Source organism: Hyperolius riggenbachi, chromosome 8 (genome assembly GCF_040937935.1).
Source record: "Hyperolius riggenbachi isolate aHypRig1 chromosome 8, aHypRig1.pri, whole genome shotgun sequence".
Classification (NCBI taxonomy): Eukaryota; Metazoa; Chordata; class Amphibia; order Anura; family Hyperoliidae; genus Hyperolius; species Hyperolius riggenbachi.
This window is the reverse complement of record NC_090653.1, coordinates 269,054,035-269,080,816: the sequence shown is the minus strand read 5'-3', so window position 1 is coordinate 269,080,816 and position 26,782 is coordinate 269,054,035. Positions and strand designations below refer to the sequence as shown.

At 47.0% G+C, this 26,782-nt stretch overlaps 1 protein-coding gene across 2 annotated transcripts in view; it reads right to left on the bottom strand.

Moving 5' to 3' along the window:
• ASS1 (argininosuccinate synthase 1) overlaps window positions 1-26,782 on the bottom strand; it is a 155,253-nt gene that overhangs the window by 52,623 nt on the left and 75,848 nt on the right. For both annotated transcript variants that reach the window (XM_068248839.1, XM_068248840.1), the window contains 3 exons: window positions 20,550-20,640; window positions 16,281-16,365; window positions 681-745 (listed from right to left, as the gene is read on the bottom strand). In XM_068248839.1, the coding sequence (XP_068104940.1) occupies window positions 681-745; window positions 16,281-16,365; window positions 20,550-20,640 (241 nt within the window). The remainder of the gene's footprint in view (window positions 1-680; window positions 746-16,280; window positions 16,366-20,549; window positions 20,641-26,782) is intronic.

The following is a 26,782-nucleotide window of genomic DNA, read 5'->3' as shown; positions in this document are numbered from 1 at the left end:
ACTCTCTGATCTGAAGGTTGCCCGGTTTCTGCAGATCATTGTGATGATCGCCACTTTATAGATCGCTAAATTACAATCGCTACATTGAAAGTGGAATGTTTACTTCAGTAGAGCTGAGTTGAAAACAAGTTTTTGTATTTTTTGTTCTAATATTCAGATCGCAATAGCAGTCAATGCCATTTAACCAACTTATGACTGGTGTTATGGGCAGCACGGTGGTGTTGTGGATAGCATTCATCTTGCAGCGCTGGGTTCCTTGCACTATCTGCAAGGAGTTTGTATGTTCTCTCCGTGTCTGTGTGGGTTTCATCCGGGCACTCTGGTTTCCTCCCACATCCCAAAAACATACAGATAAGTTTATTGGCTTCCCCGTAAATTGGCCCCTGACTATGGCAGTTATTAGATTGTGAGCTCCTCTGAGGGACAGTGAGGATATGAGCCCATTACGCAGTTGAGCGCAGTTGTGTCCGCTTTTCATCATCTGTAACATTGATGGGTTTCTGAAAAGCGGACACAACTGCGCACAACCGCGTTAGTGGGCTCAGGTCCTCAATGACAAGTCTATATACTCTGTACAGCACTGCGGAAGATAATAATAACAGTACCTGTTGAACCAAGATCTAAGAAGACAACAGGATGGTCATATTTCACCATGTTTCAGAGCTATGCTAGAGACTTACCACGTGACTTCATCCCAATGTAACGGTTCTCAACAATGTCTATGCGGCCAACACCGTGCTTCCCTCTGCAATAACAAAGAAGACATAATGAAGAGGGATGATGAAGAAGTGTTTTATTATTATTAAAGGACACCTGAAATGAGAGGGATATGGAGGCTGCCATATTCATTTCCGTTTAAGCAATACCCATTGCCTGGCAGCCCTGCTGATCCTCTGCCTCTAATACTTTTAGCCACGATCCCTGAACAAGCATGCAGCACATCAGGTGCTTCTGACATTATTGTCAGATCTGACAAGATTAGCTGCATGCTTGTTTCTGGTGTGATTCAAACACTACTGCAGCCAAATTGATCAGCAGGGCTGCCAGGCAACTGGTGTGGTTTAAAATGAAATAAATATAGAAACCTCCATATCCCTTTCACTTCAGTTGTCCTTTAAAGGGATACTGTAGGGGGGTCGGGGGAAAATGAGTTGAAGTTACCCGGGGCTTCTAATGGTTCCCCACAGACATTCTGTGCCCGCGCAGCCACTCCCCAATGTTCCGGCCCCGCCTCCGGTTCACTTCTGGAATTTCAGACTTTAAAGTCTGCAAAGAAGGGATCAGCTGGCACCATCCAGTATAAATGCTCTTTATTCTTCCATAATCATAACAGCCATAATTGCAACGTTTCAGAGTGTCACCTCCTTTCTCAAGCTAAGCTGTATGATGAATATATCTAACTACAACTCTCACTCACTATTTATCCTAAACATAGTAGAGTATTAGCCAATAGCGCTGCTCAACAGCTCTCTCCCAATCACAGCAGTCCGTGCTCTAGCCGGACCTGATGGGGAACTGCGCTTGCTATCTACCTATTGGTCGCCACATGAAGGTTACCACCTCCTCTCCTTTTCAAATATACTGGTCGGACGCATGCGTACAAACTGCCGCCTGGGCATGCGTACTGCCGTCGGTCCACCCACTGCGGACCTGACGGGGAACTGTACGACATGACGCGTGCGGAGGACGCGTGTACCCGTCGCATCCGCCCACACAGGCTGGCCACCAATGACGAGGGAGCTGGCATATGGCCACCCCCCCCCCCCCAGGCATCAGGATGTAAACAAAGGTTTGCAACGCATGCAGCCGATCAGCCAAAGTTAAACATCCATAAAATTAAGCACAGGAGAACTGCAGGGGACAGGGAGGTGATCATGGAGGAATATTACCACACATATTAAATATAAGTATAAATCCAATATAAAGAGAGGCAGCGTCCACCTGCCTGAACGCGCAAAAACCGCGCATACATGCGTGCGAACACCCCTCACCCAGAACTAGCCAAAGTCAGGGGAAACTTTATCGCCAACAGGCGACACCAGCAAGAACAATATATTGAGTAACCTAAATGGTTCAACAGAAAAGGGGGGGGAGGAAAAAGAAAAAAGGGAAAATTAGGGTCAGATCTAGTTCCCGATTAAGGCCACGAGGTTCCATTGTATCTAGTCTTTTTATCCATACTGCCTCCCGCCAAAGTAATTTTTTAATGCGGTCACCTCCCCTTCTAGGGGTCGGGACCTGTTCAATTATCATGTACCTGAGCTGGCTAACATTGTGTCTGGCTAATGAAAAATGATATGGCACGGCTTGATCGACCAAGTTCTCACGTATTGCGTGTTTATGTGACGATAATCGTACCTTAATTTTCTGCGTTGTCTGACCTATATATAGCAATCCACACGGGCACTTTAAAGCATATACTACAAACATGGGGTCACATGTGTGACATCCCTGGATTTTAAATTTAGTGCCCCTGTGTGGGTGAATGATTTCATCACCCCTGATCACCGAGCTACAGTGAACACAATTCATGCAGGGGAATGTTCCCTTACGTGAGAGTCTTGGTCCACCACCCGCGCCCCCTCTATCTGCATGGACTAGCCGGTCCTTAAGATTAGGAGCCCGGCGATACGAAAAAATTGGCAGATTGACAAAATGTTGTACATAAGGAAAACTATCTGCCAAGAGATGCCAGTGCTTCCTAATAATTTTATTGACATGATCACTGACTGTGGAATATGTGGATACAAAAGGTAATCTATCCTGTTGCTGTCTATTCTTTCTCTGTCGGCTGGTGTCGCCCGTTGGCCTTTCACGTGCCATTTGTACTACCTCGATTGGATAACCCCGCTGTCTAAACTTAGTTTGCATCTCATCAAGTCTCCTATTCTGAACCTCCTGATCCTCCACAATAGAACGGACCCTCTGGAATTGACTGATAGGCACCGACCTCTTCGTAGCCCACGGATGGAAACTCCCATAGTGCAATAGGGAGTTCACATCCGTGGGCTTGACAAAGAGGTCGGTAACCAAACGGCTTCCCCGTCTCACTACAACAGTGTCCAAAAAGCTGATTTGCTCCTCGGACGTGTGTAAAGTTAGCTTGATCTCCTGGCACTGTCCCATAAGTTCCGACACAAATGTTTCCAGGGTCGAATGTGGTCCCGCCCACACGCAAAAGACATCATCTATATATCTAAACCACTGTATGGCATGCTCCTGAAATAGCCCATTAGTATAAACATACATTTCCTCATACATGCCCATGTAGATGTTTGCGTAGGACGGGGCCACATTCGACCCCATAGCTGTGCCCCTAAGTTGCATATAGAACGTATCTTCAAACAAGAAATAATTACATGTAAGTACAATCTCCAAAAGCGTACAAACAAAGGCAATCTGGGCCTGCGTATAATCAGAGGCCACCTCCAACATATGTCGGACAGCCTCCACACCCCCATCGTGTGGGATGGAGGTGTAGAGGCTCTCCACATCCATAGTTACCAATAAACATTCGCCCTCTAGGGGCTGCATATTACGTAAAGCCTCGAGAAACATTGGTGTGTCTCGTAGGTATGATTTTTGCGACACCACATAATGCCTAAGTATTTTATCAAGGTATTTTGCAATAGGGGCAAAAATTGAATCCACCCCGGCCACGATTGGTCTGCCGGGGGGATTCTCCAGTCTCTTGTGAATTTTAGGACAAATGTACATCACTGGTGTGATAGGGTTGGTTTGTATGAGATAATTTGCCAATTTGTCATCAATTATTTGTTGCGACAGAGCCTGAGTGATCACTTCCGATATTTTACTTTGTATGTCTCTCAGAGGGTCCTTTGATAGAGCTCGATATGTATTATTATCCGCCAGTTGTCTAAGTATTTCTCCACGGTACATCTCAGTGTCCATTACTACGATGGCTCCGCCCTTGTCGGCTGGCTTGATTGTTATCATTGGATTTTCTGCCAATTCCCTGATTGCCAAGTTTTCTGCACGTGAGATGTTGTTCTTGATCTTGTGATCCCATGTATTGCCTCTCATGAGGACATCTACATCACCCTGTACTCGCTTCATAAAGAGATCAATAACCTGGCAGGATGGTGGTTGAAAATTACTTTTTGTGCGGAGTCCCGCTTCACTGAGCAACAACCTATCATCATCCCCCACCAGGTGACTCACAGAAGCCGGAAAGTCTCTGGGGGTAGAAAAAAAGTATTTTAATCTGATGTTTCTAAAGAACCTCTGTAGTTCAACGTCCATCTCAAGGGCATCAGGGGTATGTATTGGAGCAAAGGACAGACCGTGGTTTAAGGCTGACCACTGTGGGGGAGCCAGGACAGCAGAGGAGATATTGACAACTATGTTGTTCTCTTGTACGGCTTGTTCTGTCGCGATCTCAGTCGCTCTCTGATGTTTCCTCCATCAGAGACTTTGGCTAGTTCTGGGTGAGGGGTGTTCACACGCATGTATGCGCGGTTTTTGCGCGTTCAGGCAGGTGGACGCTGCCTCTCTTTATATTGGATTTATACTTATATTTAATATGTGTGGTAATATTCCTCCATGATCACCTCCCTGTCCCCTGCAGTTCTCCTGTGCTTAATTTTATGGATGTTTAACTTTGGCTGATCGGCTGCATGCGTTGCAAACCTTTGTTTACATCCTGATGCCTGGGGGGGTGGCCATATGCCAGCTCCCTCGTCATTGGTGGCCGGCCTGTGTGGGCGGATGCGAAGCGTACACGCGTCCTCCGCACGCGTCATGTCATACAGTTCCCCGTCAGGTCCGCAGTGGGTGGACCGACGGCAGTACGCATGCCCAGGCGGCAGTTTGTACGCATGCGTCCGACCAGTATATTTGAAAAGGAGAGGAGGTGGTAACCTTCATGTGGCGACCAATAGGTAGATAGCAAGCGCAGTTCCCCATCAGGTCCGGCTAGAGCACGGACTGCTGTGATTGGGAGAGAGCTGTTGAGCAGCGCTATTGGCTAATACTCTACTATGTTTAGGATAAATAGTGAGTGAGAGTTGTAGTTAGATATATTCATCATACAGCTTAGCTTGAGAAAGGAGGTGACACTCTGAAACGTTGCAATTATGGCTGTTATGATTATGGAAGAATAAAGAGCATTTATACTGGATGGTGCCGGCTGATCCCTTCTTTGCATTACGTGGACCCAGGAGTGCTGCCAGGTCCAAGCCACGGCACATCACCTGTTACTTTGATTGAGTGGTGCTTCACTACCCGTTTGAATCTAGACTTTAAAGTCTGAAAACCACTGCTCCTGCGTTGCCGTGTCCTCGCTCCCGCTGATGTCACCAGGAGAGTACTACGTAGGCCCAGTATGGTCTGCTTCTGCGCAGTAAGCTCCTGGTGACATCAGCGGGAGCCAGGACACGGCAACGCAGGAGCAGTGGTTTTCAGACTTTAAAGTCTGAAATTCCAGAAGTGAACCGGAGGCGGGGCCGGTGCATTGGGGAGTGGCTGCGTGGGCACAGGATGCCTGCGGGCGACCATTAGAAGCTCCGAGTAACTTCAACTCATTTTCCCCCGACCCCCCTACAGTATCCCTTTAAGTTTTTTCTTTTCTCTTTTTCATCTCAGTTTAGGTTTCCTTTGCAATAAGTAACACAGGATTTTTTTCCACTAGGGGGAGCCCATGACCAGAGCAAAACCACTTTGACCGTACATAGGAACTAAATTAATAAACCTAACGTGTATTTGATTGGGCAACTATACCAATAATGATTCTCTATTTACATAGAACTGACATATTCCACAGCGCTTTAACCACTTGAGGACCACAGTGGTAAACCCCCCTAAAGACCAGGCACATTTTAACTAAAATGGCTACTGCAGCTTTAAGGCCAAGCTGCAGGGCCGCACAACACAGCACACGAGTTATCCCCCCCTTTTCCCCCCACCAACAGAGCTCCCTGTTGGTGGGCTCTGATCGCCCCCAAGATGTTTTTTTTTTTTAATAAATATTTATTTGCGTGTTTTTTACAAAAAAAAAAAGCATTTTTTTTGTTTTGTTATTCCCCTCCCTCCCTGCATCCAGCCAATCCTGCAATCAGGTGTCATAGGCTTCTGCCTATGAGAGCCGATCGCTCTCCTGTCCCCCAGGGGGACAGCCGTGTCACACGACTGTCCCCAGTACTGCGCTGCTGCTGATCGCAGCACTGTACTATGTGTTTAGACAGCGATTTCGCTGTCTAACAGTCTCGCAAACTAAAGAGGGGGCGGAGCTCCGCTCCCCCGAGCAGGAGATGTGCGCGCAGCCTGCGCGTGATCTCCTGCAAAACAGAGCCCCCGGACTTGACGCCGGTCCTGGGGCTGCTGCCGCGGCCACGCCCGTTGGTGTTAGCCGGTCGGCAAGAAGTTAAACACTACACAGTGATGTCACTAAAGGTGGCCGTACATCAGGCACAAAACCTGTTGTGGAATTGCTACACCACTCGGACATTCTGTCAGAGTGGGGGATAAGCAAAGACCTCCACCTCGACTGGTGATAGCTACAGATATGTGTCTCTCCCCAAAAGAGTCGCCTAAAGGGGCACTCTGATCTGACTAAATAGTCTTTTCATGAAGAGTGACCAACTCTATTTTTACCTATAGGGACTGTCCGCACGGACGTAGTGTCTATATATTGTTTTCCCTGGTACCTTATATCTCAGAAAGTGTATGTACATCAGGGACTTGGCAGCCGATCGACTATCTGATTCAATTATCATAATCGGATGAAAATCGGTGCTGCCAAGAGCATGCCTGATCAAAAATTGCGACCAATTACGGGCCGAAGTTGGTTGCATGTATCGATTGGACATACTGCAAGATGTAGGGCCAACCTGCTCGATCAGGTGTGCAGCAGTAACGGCGTGTGGAACGGGGTGGGGACAGCGCAGAGGGCTGAGGATACGGCATCACAAAGCCGATTCCTGCGAAATTTCATGGTGAAATCAATCTGGAATTGGCCATATCAGACAATGTCGGGCAGATCGACCCAGAGGCAGATCTCTCTCTGATAAAATCTGATCGGAGAGAGATCTGTTGGCTGCGGTATATGGGCAGCCAACAGATCTCTCTCCGATCAGATTTGATCAGAGAGAGATCTGCCTCTGGGTCGATCTGCCCGACATTGTCTGATATGGCACCTTAAAGTGTCACTGAAGCGAAAAATACCCTATGATATAATAAATTGTATGTGTAGTACGGATAATTAATAGAACATTAGTAGCAAAGAGAAGAGTCTCATATTTTTTATTTATTTTTAGTCATATAGCTTTTTTTTAAATAATATTACAATACAATAATACAATAACATTTCTATAGCGCTTTTCTCCCATAGGACTCAAAGCGCTTAGGCTCTCTCAGATTCAGTAATTAGTAGGATGAAGTATTCACACAACAAAAGTTATATTTCTGCAAATGCCAAACTGAACAGGTGGGTTTTCAGTCTGGATTTAAACACGTCCAGTGATGGAGCTGTCCTGATCTGTTGAGGTAAGGAGTTCCAAAACGTAGGGGCAGCATGACAGAAGGCTCTGGGACCAAAAGTTTCCAAGTGGACTCTGGGTATGACTAGATTATTAGAACCTGTTGATCTGAGAATGCGGGGATTGCTACGCAGCTGCAACATATCTTTCATGTATCCAGGGCCTAAATTATTCAGGGATTTAAATGTCAGTAGGCCGATCTTGAATAGGACCCTCCATTCTATAGGTAGCCAGTGAAGGGAGTGCAGGACTGGCGTTATGTGGCAGTGACGGGGTTGGTTGGTTAGCAGTCTGGCAGCAGTATTCTGTATCAGCTGTAGTCGGTACAAGACCTTTTTTGGAAGGCCAGTGTAGAGAGCATTGCAGTAGTCCAGTCGGGATGTGATGAAGGCGTGGACTAAGGTTGGCAGATCTTCTGGGGGTATGAGGTGCTTGATTTTTGCAATGTTCTTCAGGTGAAAATAGGATGATTTCACCACAGCAGAGATTTGAGTTCTGAACTTTAAATCCCAATCAATTAGAACTCCCAGGCTACGCACATGATCAGAGCTGCGCAGATCCGTGCCTCCTATTCCCAGTGGTGAAGACTGCAAGTTAAGTTGTTTTGTTATCATGCTCTGCCCTCCTATCAGAAGGACTTCAGTTTTGTCTGCATTTAGTTTCAGCCAGTTGTCATTCATCCATTGCTGTAGTTCACGTAAGCAATATTGCACCATTCTCTAATATTTACAGTTTACACACTACACTCTGCATTTTAAAGTATGAAACAGAGCAGAGCTAATGACTCTTTAAACTTCACTGCAGTAAAATCTTATCTGAAGTTGTCTTTCACTGCTTCTTTGATGTATAAGTGCTTCAGAAAACAGCACTGTAGCCAAACAAGTTTGGTTGGAGAGCTCAGAGAAGCTCTTTTGCATAGATAACAAGTGACGTTTCTTAACTCTTCCTGTACTGGAAACAATATGAGACTCTTCTTTGCTACTAACGTTCTATTTCTTAGCTGTACTACACACATAATTCAGTATCTCATAAGGTTTATTTTCCCTTCAGATTCCCTTTAAGTGAGTGTTCCTCGGAGGAGCTCACAATCTGATGTCCCTAACAAACACAGGGAGCATATAAAGCTCCATGCAGAGTATCCAGGCTGAGATTTGATCCTGCACGTTAGAATGCTGCCGCTGCGCCGCCCTCATTCTGGTTCCCAGGGCTGGGCCGAGGCAGAGGCAAGAGAGGCTTCAGCCTCAGGGCGCAGTGTAGGGGGGCGCTCAACTCACTCAGCTATCATTCCCCTTTTGTGTTTGAAGCAGAGATAAATAAGAAAAGGGACTATATTGCAGTGACTGCAAGCCACATAACTAGAGGTTAAGGTGTTGGGGGAGGGGGGGGGGCATGGGGAGCTTCTTAGTCTAATAGCAATCAGTGTGTGATGGCTGGGGTGGGAGGGATAGAGGGGCGCATTTTGATGTTTCAGCCTTGGGTGCTGGAGGACCTTGTCCCAGCTCTGCTGGTTCCTCTCCGTTTGTCTGACATTAGCTCTGACGCCTATAAAATAAACAATATCCTTTTATTCTGCATTCCAGGCAGTAGATGCCCTGCATAGGAACACAACGCATTGTTTCAGCAGGCGAATGTGAAGGCCCTCCAGCTATGGGCTCTGTAATGTGACATTGAAGATAAGGATAATGAGTAGCTACATAGTTACTGGACTGTTGCTGGGGTGGAAAGGGCCTTCCACTGAACTCAATTCATTCCTACAGTGCAAAACAGTCATAATACAGGAGACTGCATGTCGCACAACATGAGCCAGGTTTTCCACTAAAAGGTTCTGCTTTTAAGAGCTGTCAGAGCTACTGGTCCCACCACATTGTCACCCAGGTTATAGAACTCCCCAACGGGGATACACTAGCAGTTCTGTAAACTGGAGGCTGTGCCCTGAACACTAAGTAGGGTTCCCTGCAGGGGCGTAGCAATAGGGGTTGCAGAGGTTGCCACCGCATCGGGGCCCTTGGGCCAGAGGGGCTGTTTCTGCACATTTCGGTGGCCCAGGGAAGACGCTTTTTGCCTCCCTCAATCTCGTGAATAGAAAGTTCATAGACTACATTAATTACTAAATACAGAAATTAGGTTTTTTTTTCACAAAACAAGTCCATAAAGTCAGAGCAGAAATCATGTTGCCTTGATCAAGCTGATAGGCTATATGATTTTTATTGAAATGTATATTTAAGGCTGTATTTGCACATTGCACTCTTAGCACTGAGCACTTTTTTCCCCCTGACGAAGCCCCCCTTTGAGGGGGTGAAACATGTTGGGTTGGTGAGGGGTCTTTATGTATATATATATATATATATATATATATATATATATATATATATATTTATAATAACAGTTATGTTTGATGTCAGTCCTCCTCAATAGGGTTAATAACTGTTTACTAATTGAATCAGAACGGAAACAGAACACGCATACGCAAGGTGGATGTATTCCATTCATTCTGCATCCACTTTACGCAAACAAACCGTTCTGCAGAGTCGCTACATTGGTCTGCATGCATCGCCGCTCACCTGTCTCGCTGCCACTGCTGGTCCCGCCGCTTGGTCTCTTCCACAGCCTGGAGGCCAGCAGAAGCATGCCTCTCGATAGGCTGCAACGGGCCAATTCTGCCTAGCAACAGGGAGAATCTTCATTGGTTCAACATGAACCAATGAGAATTCTCTCTGTTGCTGAGGATTCCAATTGGTCTATTGCAGCCCAATGGAGAATCCCCATGCTTCTGTCGGCCTCCGGACTCTTCAGAATGGACCGATCGGTGGTGATGGATGGCGGGACACATGAGTATGATGTCAGGACAGAGATGGGATGCGGCCGAAATGGGTGACGCGGATTAGTGAGAGCAGACAGTGTCCGTTCTCATAGGCTTGCATTGGACACGTTTTCCAGTCTAGGAAAAAAGAGTCAAATCCGGATTCTCCGTGACGTTTTCTTTCCATGGAACACGGATCCGTGTGCGATCCGTGTTTATGCACGAGTGAAAGCGGGTCCTATTTTAAACATAGGATCTGCTCCCAGTGTTTCCGCAGAGCTTTTAAAACGTTTTTAAAACAAGTGTGAACCGAGCCTAAGTCAGTACAATACTGCTGCTTACTACTTTCAAAACCGATAGTGTGAACAGCTCCAAAGAAGAAATGAATACATGTATTCTATACCAATAACTGCATCTCATTCGCTGACTCTGTGAAAGTCATCACATTTGCAGATGACACCACCATCATCGGCCTTATTGGTAGCAATGGGGAGCAGGAGTACCGCAGTGAAGTCGAGAGAATATGCAACTGGTGCAAGGACAACAACCTAGTCCTCAACGCAGCAAAGACTGTTGAACTAGTGGTAGATTTCAGGAGGAACCCTACCCCCTTCCCACCTGTCCTCATTGGGGGTACAGAAGTTTCTAAGGTGACATCTGTTCAGTTCCTCGGCACAACTCTCACTAACAAGCTGAAGTGGGAACAAAACACCACCAAAATCCAGAAGAAATCTCAGCAGAGGCTGTTCTTCCTGTGGCAACTGAAGAGATTTGGCATGCCCAGGGAGCTGCTGACCAGCTTCTATACTTCCACCATAGAATCCATCCTCTGCTCCTCTGTCATTGTCTGGTATGCTGCCGCAACGGCCAGTGACAAGCACAAACTTCAGAGGGTCATAACGGACGCGGAGAAGATCATCGGATCTCCTCTTCCACCTCCCAACCTCCTCCACTCTGCTAGGATAAGGAAGAGGGCCACCATGATCTCCCGTGACCCCACTCACCCAGGCAGCCACTACTTTAAGCTCCTCCCGTTGGGCCGTCGCTACAGGACCATACCATCCAGAACCACCAGGCGGAAGAACACCTTCTTCCCCCAAGCAGGGCCGGTTTAAGCAACAATAGGGCCCGAGGGCAAAATAAACCTGGGGGCCCCTCCCCCCCAACATATACCCTGAAACAAAAATCGGCATTAGGGGACCTTTTTTGCAGCTGGTATAGTCAGGGTGTGAAGTCCCAATCGGTCAGAGCTCCACATTCTGGCTATCCCAGCCTGCATAGGGGAAAAGGGGTTAAAAAGTTTCAGGAGGGGGGACCCCACATAGTTTAAAAAAAAATTCCCCCAAAATTGGGAAAATAGGAAAAAATGCCAGGGATCTTCATACAGCCATATTGCGGCTGTATAGCGATCCCTGGCCAAAGCACTGCGGCTGCGTATAGACCCCCTGGAAACCCCGTCAGGAAATTTATTGCGCTTTCGTTGGTGCATGTAAAATTACACTATCGTTAGGTTTGCTACTAAAAGTGACATTTACCGCATTTAAAAGTATACTTTTTTCCTTCGAAACTTTAAAATCAATTTTCTCAAAAACTATAAGGTCTTTTTAAAAAATTGTTTTTTCCTCTTATTCCTAATGATCTCTTTAACATATCCTGCAAATTTAGGGTTTCTAGCACTTAAGGTGGATTTGCTATTAACCATTAAATTCGGCAGGTTTTTAAATGTGTATTTTTTTTCCTTTGAAACTTTAAAATCGATTTTCTCAAAAACTATAAGGCCGATTTGAAAATTTTTTTTTCCTCTTGTAGCCACTGGGGGCCCCTACAAGCTCTGGGGCCCTGGGGCAGCTGCCTCCTTTGCCTTAATGGTAGCGCCGGCCCTGCCCCCAAGCTGTCCAGTTACTGAACTCCAACCTCCCCCTGACGGGCTCGCATACCATCGCGCTCTAGCTGGGTCGATCAACCGGTCCCCGCTGCTGCCTGCCTGGCCTATCCAGACAGACTTGGGGCCACTACCTGCATCCTTATTATTATTATTGTTATTATTATTACCATCATTATTATTATTACTATTATTATGGCGACTTTTACTGGGCTGTAGTTGCACAGCAGTGAAATGGACGATATGAACTGATTACTGCATTTTAAACTGTACGTGCTGTGCTTCTGTCTTATACTCTGTCTATGCCATGTGAACCACAACTAATTCCGATTACAGCTCCTGCTATACTTGGCGAAATAAAGTGATTCTGATTCTGAAGAGTTGCAACTTAAAGTACAACTGAAGTGAGAGGAATATGGAGGCTGCCATATTTATTCCCTTTTAAACAATACCAGTTGCCTGGCAGCCCTGCTGATCTATTTGGCTACAGTAGTGTCTGAATCACACCAGAAACAAGCATGCAGCAAATCTTGTCAGATCTGATAATAATGTCAGAAACAGCTGATCTGCTGCATGCTTGTTCAGGGTCTATGGCTAAAAGTATGAGGGCTTGTTTCCACTGTTGCGACGCGATTCGCCGGCATTCCGACGCTTGTAAAAACGCATGCGGATGCGTTTCTGCATGCGTTTTTACCCGCGATTTCGCGTGCGATTTCGCATGGCAGGGTGCCATGCGAAATTAACCATGACACTGCCAGGGCAAAATAAAATTGAAAAAGGTGCGAAATCGCACGCGAAATCGCGGGTAAAAACGCATGTAACAAACGCATGCGTTTTTACTATTAAATACATTAGCGGCGATTCGCACGGATTCCCGACGCAGGCGAAATCGTTGCCTCTTTTGTGCGTTTTTCTCCGCAACAAAAAACGCACAACGCCACCGCAGGAGTGGAAACAGCCCCATCCACTCACATTACATGTGCGAATCCGCATGCGTTGGACGCATGCGGATTCGCGATAGTGGGAACGAGCCCTTAGAGGCAGAGGATAAGCAGGACTGCCAGAAAACTGGTATTGCCTAAACGGAAATAAATATGGCAGCCTCCATATAACCCTCACCTCGGGTTCACGTTAACGGAACACTCCATCCAAACAATGCTTTTTACCTTAGGGTGAATTGAGAAATGGACGTGTTTAAATCCAGACTGAAAACCCACCTGTTCAGTTTGGCATTTGCAGAAATATAACTTTTGTTGTGTGAATACTTCATCCTACTAATCACTGAATCTGAGAGAGCCTAAGCGCTTTGAGTCCTATGGGAGAAAAGCGCTATAGAATTGTTATTGTATTATTGTATTATTATTAAATGATGAATTGACTAATATCTTCTTTTATCTCTCATGACCTCTAGTGGTAATACTATGTCACATCAACAGAGTTCTCAGTCCTGTCCTCCAATGCAACCAGTGTGAAAGTAAAAAGGAGGAATTCTCCATAGAATACACAGAACAGCGGTTCTTGTTCTTTTTATGATAACAACCCTAAATGGACACCCATGCCCTAATTCCCCAGATGGTTGCCATCAACATCATCACCAGTTGAATTAGGTACCAGGATGACTGCAAAAGAGGCCAACAGCTTGATTGTACAGTACTTTACATAAGGATAGCTAGAAACAGAAAAGGTGCAAAAATTGTAAGGATTTTGTTATATTAATTAAAGAGGAACTGTAAGAACCCTTCCCCAGGAATACTTACCTCGAGAGGCGGAAGCCTTTGATCCATCCTCTTTGGATACAGCTGACATCCTGCAATATTTACCTACCGCGGTCCAGCACAGGCGCAGTATCGGCTTTCCGATCAGGCTCAGGTGGACTAATGAAGCAGCGTGCCTGCTGGGACAGGTGAGTTGGTATGCTGACAAAAACTTTGCTGGGTTCCCAAGGAGCACAAGTTGAAAGGGGGGGGGGGGGGGGTAACCCGGGGAGGCCCAAAGGTACTCAGGGGCTCTGAGGCAACTGTCCAGGTTGCCCCTATAGTAGGTATGGCCCTGAGGGATGCATTAAGCTTTGTACTCTGTAGACTTATGAACTAATGAGACAAACAGAGAGGAGATTACTGGTTGTCATTTTAATCAAGCCATATACTGTGGCCATATGTTCCAGCAAAGTTCCTAAAATGGCAGCTGCAGACTTAAAGGGAACCAGAGAGGAAGCACCCTTGTGTATTTTACCATGTATATCAGTAAGAACATTAGAGAAAACACTTACCATGCTCTCTGTTTCCTCCTCACTGCTAAAAGTGTCTGTTAACAGCAGTCACAAGAATCCCAGACTGAGCAATTAAATCTGGCTTTGCTGGGAATGATTATAGCTGAGTCATTATAGCAAAGCCACAAGGGGGCAGGCTTGGGCTTGAAATAACACCACAGAAGACAGACTTAGCTATAATCTTTCTGTAGCAAAGCTAGACGGAGCAGCCTGACTTCTCAGTCGGGGATTCTTATCAGACGTGATAACAGTCAGATTACACAGAGAACAATGAAACAAAGGGCAGATTAGGTGTTTACTGTCATGTTCCCACTGATTTATAAGGTAAAATACAAGAGGGTGCTTCATCTCTGGTTCTCTTTAAGTTAAAAGATAGCATTTATTGCCGTTCGGCAGTGGCGGCGCTACACTGGGGCACTGCCCCGCCCCCTAGAAATGACTGTGCTCCTCTGAATGTCCCCCTGCTCAGTAACATAGGCTTCCAGGCTCCAGCAGCATACACTGAACAGGGTATGTCAAAAACTCTCCATGTCAGCTTGAGTAGTAGCCAACCAAGGGTCTTATCCTGATTCAAGACTTCCTGTCTGTAAAATACATGCTCTAGTCTGCACTTGCAGCAATGCCTAGCTACAAAGATAAGGAATTACACACACACACAGTGTTTTTTCCCCCCCGCTCTGCCCCCCCCCTCCCCCCTTGCTTGTACAGTCATCAGACACAGGTTGAGGGCTGGAGTGATTTGTCTGATCTGTCCACACTAGCCAAGTACATCTGTAGGTAACGTTTCTTCCATAATAGCACCATCATTCGGACAATCTGCTCTGCTCAAAAGCCTCTGAGATCTGTTTGTGATGTTTACAGTTGGTTCATATATTTGCTGAACTAGTTACCATTAAAGTAAACCTGAACCAAGTAAAATTATTTAAAATAAACACACGATGCACCTGCAAATGAATATTACATACTTACTCCGTTGTCAGTTCCTCTCAGAAGCTCACCATTTTCTTCTAACGATTCCTTCCAGTGCTGACAAGATTTCATCAGAACTGAAATATATCAACTGCTGTCAGTTATATATATATATATATATATATATATAAGTTTCTGTCAGTTACATATATCAGTTGCTGTCAGTTATAACTGAAAGGACAACTGAAGTGCAAGGTAATGCCCATGCTTGCCCATGGCTTAAATGAGTGATATTACAGTTTAACAGTGTGCTGACCTGGAAGCTGTTACAGGACAGAGAATTCCATCCATGGCAAACAGGACACAAGAGAGGTGGAAGAGACTGATGAGTAGACTACACAGGAGGAAAGTATGACGTGTGCATGTTTATTTTGACTTTTCATTTTCAGCTCAGGTTTGCATCAATTTTATCACCTGAGTTAGGTAAAAACTATCTAAAGCTCGTCATGCATTAAAGGGCATCCACGGCTATAATTATTAGGTCATTCCCAGGAGAGTTGATCCAGGGATTTATCTGACTGCCATCTGGAGTCGGGAAGGAATTTTTCCCTTTAAGGCCAATTGGCCCAGGCCTTGTAAGTTTTTTTTGCTTTCCCCTGGATCAACTGGGATATACGCAGGTTTAGGATGGTGTTTTTAATTTAATTTTTTTTCTGGTTGGACTTGATGGACGGATGTCTTTTTTCAACCAAACTAACTATGTAAACATTGATTTTGAACACCCAAATGGGCCCCACCAGCCAGCCATCGTGCCCCCTATGCCCCCCCAAAAATGTAAAGCTGTACCACTGGCATCAGGTTACAGCATGGCTTGTGTAGTGGTCATGTGTTATATACATTTTCTTTCACTACAGTGGAACTTACGCAATGTCGTTGAGATAGTAGTAGAGCTCCAACGGGGTCCGATATTGCGTACCGTCTTTCACGTTGCTGACTTGTATGGGGACACCTGTGACAGAGGAGAGGCATAGACATAACATGTGGGCACAGGAGGGGGGAGGGTGTGTGTGTGTGTGTGTTGGGGGTATATGTTACAGACACAGAACCCCCCTCGGGGGAACAGAGCACTTTCCAGCCAGTGTGGCGAGGCCCCTAACACAGCACACGGCATTAAATGGATGAGACAGTTATGAACTCTAAGTAACTTCTTAAGTATCAGAAGGCGCTGGGGGGTGGCGGAGGGGGACAGATTCAGGCCAAAACAGAAAATGGCAATAAAATTAAGAACCCCACCCCGCTGCCTGTCTCCACTGTCACCCTGTCCATTCATTCCAAGCACTGTGAAATTGCAACCAGCACCATTGCTAATTACATTTCACGCTCTGCCTTTGTCTTATGGCCCAGCACCTTCTGTCCCACTACTCCGAGATGTGAGCCTGACAAATGGGAACAGAAGAGGAGGGGGGGGGGAACTGGTGGCCTGTTTGCACGGTGAGGCATTTGCTGCCCACCCGCCCATAATGTCTGTTTCAAAGGGCGCCAAGCAAGTTCTGAGGCTGTCACAGCTCAAAAAAAGGGGGGGGGGGGGTCTGCTCTCATCGGCGAGAAGTTAAAGCCTCCTTGGCCAAAAAGGAGACCCTATGAATTAATTATTACACCTTCTACAAAAAAGGGTGTGGTGATCGGATTGGGCCTGGTGGGCAGAAAGGGAGGGCGGGGGGGATTTGGGGATGGAAAAGGGCTACCGGTGGGAGGGAGAGGACAGACTATGAAAAGAAAGGGGTTATTCTTCCTTTTTTAAACTGAAATGAGCAATAAATGTATTAGCAATCTGACAAGGAGTTGTTCCACCACAATGCAGGAGCCAGGCCTGGGTTCGGCGCTTAATCTGCGCCCATCTGTTCCCCCTATTAGCATTGATTGGCCTATTCACTGCCAATCAACTCTTAACAGTCCACTTTCACTCTCTTAAGCTATTAAATGTAATTCTTTTCGCAATAATGAACTTTAAGCCCCCTTTCGTCAGTCTGGGGATCCGATTTAATTTTTTTTTAAAGGGGTCTCGCCTCTCTCTTTTTTTTGTACATTTTATTCCCCCTTCTGCGCGGACGGGAATCCCGCTCGTTTGCTTTTTGCGCTCTTGCTCCCTGATCTGCGGCTTACAGATTTCAAATAGTCAATAATTAGATTAAAAGTTCAAATAAATGAAGTAAGGCTTGAATGGGGAGTTTGATGGAGCGGGGTGAATGGGGCTGTCATTGTGCCCTTATGAGATGATGACTGGATTTTAATGTCCTACGGATAGGCTGTAACAATGTCCTTAGTCTCCACAATGCCAGCGCGTGTAAATAAGGGGGCTAGATGGGTCTTTCGGCAGGTCGGTGGGCTCCCGGCAGCTGCTAGGCTTCGTTTTCGAGTCCGTGCTCTACAAGGGACGCTCAAAGTGAACCTGAATCGAGTAAAATTATTATTTCAAATAAACTCATGATGTAGCTGCAAATGAATATTACATACTCACCTTCTTCCATAATAGCACCATCATTTGGACAATCTGCTCTGCTCAAAAGCCTTTGAGTTCTGTTTGTGATCTTTCCATGTGGTTCCTAATAATTGCTGAACTAGTTAGCCTTAAAGTAAACCAGAGACTAATAAATAGCACAAATCGATACTTACCCAGGACTTCCTCCAGCCACATAAGTATGGGTGAGTCCCTCACTGTCCTCCCGCAGTCTGCCGTTCAGCCGCGATCAGCCCTGGTAACTGGGCTGATCGCTTCCTCCAGTCTCATAAGCATGGTACCTAAATGCCCCCCTGCAGTCTTTTCTGGGTGGGCGAGTCACACACAGGCGCTGGCCGGGCTGTGCGCATCCTACATGGTGCGGCCACTGTCAGGAGCGGTACTTTTGGTATGCGCATGGCGTTGTTGTGATGTCATGCACATGTGCAGTGCGCTCCTGACCGCGTGCGCGCAGTCTAGGGTGTGCGAAGCCAGGGCAGCTCCTGGGCACTGCTACCTGAATTGCCAACCTGGAAGAGGCTGCCGGGGAAGGGGGAGGGGGGTCCTTAAGTAAAAAAGGAGGGGGATAGAGTAGAATGGGGGGGGGGGTTCGGTGAGCATTAGGACAGCTTCCCATACATGCCTGCGCCCCCCGTTTTTCCAATTGCTTTTCGGTATCCTTTAAAGGGAACCAGAGACGAAGCTAATGAAAAAAATGAAAAAGCTTTTATACATACCTGGGGCTTCCTCCAGCCCCATAAGCCTGGATCGCTCCCACGCCGCCGTCCTCCGCTGCCTCTATCGCCGCTACCGGGTCCCGTCACTTCCGGCGGACGCGGCCAATTTTCCGCATGCACAGGGGCTCCCTCCATATTCTTACGCATGTGCCTGCGTAGTATGGAGGCGCATGCGTAAGGATATGGAGGCAGCCCCTGTGATGCGGAAAATTGGCTTCGTCCGCTGGCAGTGACGCACTGCTTTTGCGTCGACTGGCTCGACTGGCCGAAAGTACGGGACCCGGTACGGGCGGATAAATGCAGCGGAGGACGGCGGCGTGGGAGCAATCCAGGCTTATGGGGCTGGAGGAAGCCCCAGGTATGTATAAAATCTTTTCCCCAACGTCTTTAAGGGCCTGTCTCCACTCGTCAGTTTTTCTGCATGAGTTGTCTGACAGTTTTGCTTTGCTGTCAATTGTTTTCCTGCATGTGAAAAATGCATTCTAGTGTGAACTAGCCCATTGATTAACATTGGTTGAGACAGGCCCTTAGGGCTCTTTCACACCAGAGCCCATTTGCTGCGTTTTAAGGTAAAATCAAAGTCCATAGACTTTCATTTTACCTTTCACACCCGACGATGCGTTTCGATGCGTTGCGACGCACCCGGGAGCTTTTAATCCTTGGGAGCTGACATTTTCCTGTCGGGTTAATTAATTACTATCGCTGCTGATTGCGCTGAACCGCAGCATCCCGACGACACACTGCAGGGCATATAATGCGTGCAGGAGAACGGCTCCTGCACGTGTTCTAGATGTCAAAGAACCCTAAGCAGGAATGCAACCATCCAGTTGCCAAAAAAGGAGTTTTAAATACTAGCCCCAAACCAACCACATACAAAGAGTTCTATGCACACAGGTGGAGGCTGATGCTCATGCCAGTACACCTGAATGCGCCAATTCCCAACCACAGCTATAAGGTTTCAGACAGTCACTCACATATAAAACAACCACACTTGGACTCAGGGCCGGCGCTACCATAGAGGCAAAGGAGGCAGCTGCCCCAGAGCTTGTAGGGGCCCCCAGTGGCTACAAGAGGGAAAACATTTTTTTCAAATCGGCCTTATACTTTTTGAGAAAATCGATTTTAAAGTGTCAAAGGAAAAAAAAATACACATTTAAAAACCTGCCGACTTTAATGGTTGATAGCAAATACACCTTAAGTGCTAGAAACCCTAAATTTACAGGATATGTTAAGGAGATCATTAGGAATAAGAGGAAAAAACAATTTTTCAAAAAGACCTTATAGTTTTTGAGAAAATCGATTTTAAAGTTTCAAAGGAAAAAAGTATACTTTTAAATGCGGTTAATGTCACTTTTAGTAGCAAACCTAACGGTAGTGTAATTTTACATGCATCAAACGAAAGCGCAATAAATTTCCTGACGGGGTTTCCAGGGGGTCTATACGCAGCCGCAGCGCTTTGGCCAGGGATCGCTATACAGCCGCAATATGGCTGTATGAAGATCCCTGGCATTTTTTCCTATTTTCCCCAATTTTTTTTAATGTTTAGAGTGTGGGAAGTTAAAAAAAAAAAAATTATGTGGGGTCCCCCCTCCTGAAACTTTTTAACCTCTTGTCCCCCATGCAGGCTGGGATAGCCAGAATGTGGAGCTCTGACCGATTGGGACTTCAAACCCTGACTATACCAGCTGCAAAAAAGGTCCCCTAATGCCGATTTTTGTTCCGGGGTATATGTTGGGGGGCCCCCCCAGGTTTATTTTGCCCTGGGGCCCCATTGTTGCTTAAACCGGCCCTGCTTGGACTAGCTGATTGCCCAACCAAGCCAGGGCTAACTTACTGTGTCACTAACTGCTAAATCTAGCCTGGTTGTTCGAGACGTTCTCCTTTTTTTCCCTCCTGTGTTTTATTCACCTGGCTGGAAAAGTGCCCTGTCCTGTGTATGGTGAACATATGGATGCTTACCATTCTTGAACTCGATTTCCAGAATATCTGGTGTGTTGGGTGCAGTGGCAGGATCTTTAGTCTTCATATACAGACCCTCTGGGGCATGGTTCTGAAACAAAAGGCAAAAAGCATTGTTGATATAGTATGTCTAAATCCAGTAAATCACTTATCCACATGTACCAGTATGTATAGTACATGACTCGGCTTACAAACAAACTTGACTTACAAACAATATCCCGAAATGGTACCTGTATATAAGCATGGAGCTGTCTGTACAATAGTCACGGAGGGGAAGGCATGAGGATCAACACAACAAACAAGGGTCTTGATTCACTAAGACAAATAGGGCACCTTATCAAAGTTAACATGAATTATCAGAGTTAGCATGCCTTATCAGAGTAGCATAGCGAGTGCTACGAACTTATGTCTGCTAATTGGCAATGACGAGAGCTCCACTTATCCTGCCCTGAACCCCTGCAGGTCCAATCACTTCAAAGGACATTATATCTGCACTGTGATTGGCCCAATAGGCTGCCTGTCACTTGATAGGAAACTTGACAGGACAAGTGGAGCTCTCGTCATTGCCAATTAGCAGGCATAAGTTTGTAGCGCTCGCTATGCTACTCTGATAAGGCGTGTAAATCCTGATAAGGCGTGTTAACTCTGATAAGGCTTGTTAAATGTGTGTTAACTCTGATAAGGCATGCTATTTGTCTTAGTGAATCAAGCCCAAGGAGTGAAAGGTATACAGTAGATGTAAAAAGATAAAACGGGTGTAGCTAGAAATGGTGGAACCCCATAACAAAATTTTGATTGTCTCCCCCCAAAAAATTATAAGGTACCTCTGTGCCCCAGCTAGCCCCCCCCCCAGTATAGGTAGCTTTTTTTAGGGGGGGGGGGGCAGGTAGTGGCAAAACAGGCAATTTGGGCACCGGTTAGCACCGGAAGTTTGTGCACCGCCATAGGTGCCTATTGAAATAATAATTTGGGGTAATTTGGGCGCCTGTGCCCAATAAATAGCAGCTGCTGGTACTATTTATCAGGTGTGGGGTGGGGGGTTTAGGTTTAGGCATCAAGTAGGTAGTTTGTGTGAGGGGAGATTAGCGTTAGGTGTCAGGTAGGTAGTTTGTGCGGGGGGGGGGGGGGGGAGTTTGTGCGGGGGGTTCAGGGGTAGGCGTCGGGTAGGTAGTTTGTGTGTGTGTGTGTGTGGAGGATTAGGGTTAGGCGTCAGGTAGGTAGTTTGTGTGGGGGGGAGGTTAGTGTTAGGCATCAAGTGGGTAGTTTGTGTGGGAGGTTTAGTTTGTTCGTTTGTGCGGGGTTTGGTGTGTTGGGGGTTGGGCACCAGGTAGGTAGTTTGTGCCTTGTAGGGCTAGGAGTCAGGTAAGTAGTTTGTGCGGGGGAGGGGGGGGTTAGGGTTACGCTTCAGGTAGGTAGTTTGTGCGGGGGTTTAGCGACAGGCACCAGGTAGGTAGTTTGTGCGGGGGTTTAGGGACAGGCACCAGGTAGGTAGTTTGTGCGGGGGATTTAGCGTTAGACGTCAAATAGGAAGTATGTGCGGGGGGGGGGGGGGGGAATTGGGTTAGGTGTCAGGTAGGTAGTTTGTGCGGGGGGGGGGGGGGATTAGAGTTAGGCGTCAAGTATGTAGTTTGTGCGGGGGGGGGGGGGGATTAGAGTTAGGCGTCAAGTATGTAGTTTGTGCGGGGGGGGGGGGGGGGGGGCTTCGGGTTAGGCGTCAGGTAGGTAGTTTGTGCTGGAGGTTTAGGGTTAGACATCAACTAAGTAATTTGTGAGTTTGTGCAGGGTTTTGGGTTTTTTGGGATAGGCACCAGGCAGTGGTGTAGCAATAGGGGGTGCAGAGGTAGCGACTGCATCGGGGCCCACCTTCAACCACATTATTAGCTCTCTATTGGTCCTATGATGGTAATAATTACTTTTATAGGTGCTTTTATTAGTAGTAATCATTAACAAACTGTCCCCCATACCCTCCTTGCACCTCTGACACTGTGGTTGTCCTTGGCCGGTTTTGGTGTGCCGTATCAATTGTTATGTATAGAGCGCTTGGGGGGCCCCATGTAAACCTATGCACCAGGGCCCATAGCTCCTTAGCTATGCCACTGGCACCAGGTAGGTAGTTTGTGCAGGGTGGGCGGATTAGGGTTAGGCGTCAGGTAAGTAGTTTGTGCGGGAGAGGGGGGTGTTTATGGTTATTCGTCAGGTAGGTAGTTTATGCAGGCGTTTTAGGGTTAAGCGTCAGGTAGGTCGTTTGTGCAGGATGGGGGGATTAGGGTTAGGCGTCAGGTAAGTAGTTTGTGCGGGAGAGGGGGGTGTTTATGGTTATTCGTCAGGTAGGTAGTTTATGCGGGCGTTTTAGGGTTAAGCGTCAGGTAGGTCGTTTGTGCGGGGTTTAGGGTTAGGCACCAGGTAGGTAGTTTTGTGCAGAAGTCTTTGGGTTAGGTTTAGGTAGGTAGTTTGTGCAGGGTGCGGGGTTTAGGGTTAGGCACCAGGTAGGTAGTTTTGTGCAGAAGTCTTTGGGTTAGGGTTAGGTAGGTAGTTTGTGCAGGGTGGGGGGATTAGAGTTAGGCACCAGGTAGGTAGTTTTGTGCAGAAGTCTTTGGGTTAGGATTAGGTAGGTAGTTTGTGCAGGGTGGGGGGATTAGGGTTAGGCACCAGGTAGGTAGTTTTGTGCAGAAGTCTTTGGGTTAGGATTAGGTAGGTAGTTTGTGCAGGGTGGGGGGATTAGGGTTAGGCACCAGGTAGGTAGTTTTGTGCAGACGTCTTTGGGTTAGGGTTAGGTAGGTAGTTTGTGCAGGGTGGGGGGATTAGGGTTAGGCACCAGGTAGGTAGTTTTGTGCAGAAGTCTTTGGGTTAGGGTTAGGTAGGTAGTTTGTGCAGGGTGGGGGGATTAGGGTTAGGCACCAGGTAGGTAGTTTTGTGCAGAAGTCTTTGGGTTAGGGTTAGGTAGGTAGTTTGTGCAGGGTGGGGGGATTAGGGTTAGGCACCAGGTAGGTAGTTTTGTGCAGAAGTCTTTGGGTTAGGGTTAGGTAGGTAGTTTGTGCGGGGAACAATATAAATAAGCTGTGCTGAGAATTGGGATATGAATCTTCTACCTCTGAAATCTTTGAGAACCACAAGAAGTCAGCACAAGATTTAACTTGTGAACAACCACGGCAAACAGGAATGAAAGGAAAAACAATAGAAAAAAAAAAAACAGTTCACCGTTGAGATGGTCTTTAAAAGCTTTTAGCTTGTTCTTATTTCTTTCGTTTTGCTGATAAGCTGAGTTTTATGTGCAGTCTGTGAGCATCGGATGATGGACTGACACACAGTGACTGCAGCCTGCTACGGCCACAGCGAAAATGAATTCCAGAATACGGCAGAGACAAGGTTTCTGCATAAAGATGGGGCCCCGTACGGTGAGCACTAGTTTATTCTGCAAAGATGGAGAAAAAAATCAGGTTGGGTGACCCCAGCAGGTGCTCCGCTGGAACGCACTCGTACAGTGTCCCCGAGGTTAATACATCCAGGGGAGCCGAGAGGAACAAAGCCAAAACTCATCTAAAAACACATCAGCCTAATTCCAGCCTTGGCAGAGTTACAATAAAAGAGGCGCCTTTCTCCAGCACTCATCATTCACGGCCTTTCTGGGTTAGTGGCTAAAATCCTCTCTGGCCCGTTTGATTGCTTGCTGTCCCTGACTTGTGGGCGTGTTAATGCCTGTCAATCACCTTGGCACCCGGCATTCTCTACCTTGTCTGCTATGAATTTCCGAAGTCATCTACTGTATTTTGTGGGCCGGGTGCCTCCCGATAGCGGCTCGGAGAGCGGGACTGACTGTAAATACAGCAGGTGATGCAGGTTGCCAGAAACAAAAACAAACAAAGTTTCGGACTTGAGATCGAGGGAGCTGTGAACTGAAATAGCAGTGAATCAAATAACTTACTTTAGGTTTAACTGATCTCTAATCAGGCCATTTTTTAGCACTCACGGCCTGGAGCGACAGTGCTTTCAGACTGTAATTTTAGCATTCATAGTATTCAAGGAGTTCTCGATCTGTGCCAGGGTTGTACTCTAGGATTGTTCATGTTATAGACCATGATTTAAACAATAATATTCTGTATTAAATAACTGAAATTGTTCTGTCCCACAGGTGTAATTGCGACCATACTTAAAGAGAACCCGAGGTGTGTTTAAAGAATGTTATCTGCATACAGAGGCTGGATCTGCCTATACAGCCCAGCCTCTGTTGCTATCCCAAACCCCACTAAGGTCCCCCTGCGCTCTGCAATCCCTCATAAATCACAGCCGTGCTGTGAGGCTGTGTTTACATCTGTAGTGTCAGTCTCAGCTGCTCCCCCGCCTCCTGCATAGCTCCGGTCCCTGCCCCCGTCCCTTCCCTCCAATCAACAGGAAGGGAAGGGATGCAGGCGGGGACTGGAGTTCTGCAGGAGGCGGGGAGAGCAGCAGACTGACACTATAAAGATAAACATAGCCAGCTCTGACAAGCTGTTTGTCAGCAGCGTGGCTGTGATTTATGAGGGATTGCAGAGTGCAGGGGGACCTTAGGGGGGTTTGGGATAGCAACAGAGGCTGGGCTGTATAGGCAGATCCAGCCTCTGTATGCAGATAATATTCTTCAAACCCACCTCGGGTTCTCTTTAATACACCCAATAGAAGGACATTGATAAGACCTGCCAAATTTCTCATTCCTGTCTAACAATATTGGTCACATTCCAATCTAGAATCTATCTCAGGTACCAGGGGCTGTGGAGTTGGAACAAATATCATCTGACTCTTCAGTTTATGAAACCACCGACACTGACTCCAGGTACCCAAAATTGCTCCGACTCCTTGACTCCAACTCCTTAGTCTAATATTTACCTGGGTTGTGGCATTAGTACAAAAATCATCCGACTCCTCAGTTAATGAAACCAGTGGAGCTCAACAAGATTTCGGATATCAAAACTACCCAGATAATCCAAACTTTTTCCACTATCTGAACTTTGAATAGCAATTCGGATATTTTTTTTAAATTCGAAAAGATTATCCGAGCAAACTCGGATTTCCCATCTGAAATCCGGGCGGATAGTTAGTTCAGATATCCGAGCAGAAGCCAAAATCACCTGAGAGAGAGAGAGAGAAAGAGAGAAAAAAAGAGAGAGAGAAAGAGAGAGAGAAAGAAAGAGAGAAAGAGAGAGAGAGAGAGAGAAAGAAAGAAAGAAAGAAAGAAAGAAAGAAAGAAAGAAAGAAAGAAAGAAAGAAAGAAAGAAAGAAAGAAAGAAAGAAAGAAAGAAAGAAAGAAAGAAAGAAAGAAAGAAAGAAAAAGAGAGAGAGAGAAAGAAAAAGAGAGAGAGAAAGAGAGAGAGAGAGAGAGAGAGAGAGAGAGAGAGAGAGAGACCTCTGAAAGGGTTTTTTGCCATTTGAAGAGACTTTTGGAAGCATTTTAAGCAGGGCCGGCCCGCCCATGAGGCGGGGTGAGGCGGGTTCCTCAGGCGGCAGGAAGTGGAGGGGCGGCACCAGATGAATGGCTGTGACTGAGCGGGGGGGGGGAGCCAGAGCCGCGGTGAGGGCAGCCCTCCCTCTCCCTCCCTCTCCCCGGGCCGCCCTCCATGCTCCCCCCTCGGACTTTAGGCAGCAGAGTTAGCGCGCAGGGAAGCGCTGCTGTACACAGTCACAGCCTGTTACTCACCTCCCTGGATCCGATCGCCGCTCCCGCCCTGCTGGTCTCCTCTCTGCAATGTAGCCGCTGATACATTACACACGCGGCTGCTTCCTGTTTACACAGGAAGCAGCCGCGTGTGTATCAGCCGGCTAGGCAGAGAGGAGACCAGCAGGGCGGGAGCGGCGATCGGATCCAGGGAGGTGAGTAACAGGCTGTGACTGTGTACAGCAGCGCTTCCCTGCGCGCTAACTCTGCTGCCTAAAGTCCGAGGGGGGAGCATGGAGGGCGGCCCGGGGAGAGGGAGGGAGAGGTCGGGCTGCCCTCACCGCGGCTCCGGCTCCCCCCTCCGCCATTATGAGGGGGCACCTACCTGGGCAAGCAACCTATCTATCCTATACTGGGGGGCACCTACCTAATCTAACCTGTTTTGGGGGCAGCTACCTATCTATCCTATACTGGGGGGCACCTATTTAATCTAACCTGTACTGGGGCAGCTACCTATCTATCCTATACTGAGGGGCACCTACCTAATCTAACCTATACTGGGGGCCAGCTACCTATCTATCCTATACTGGGGGGCAGCTACCTATCT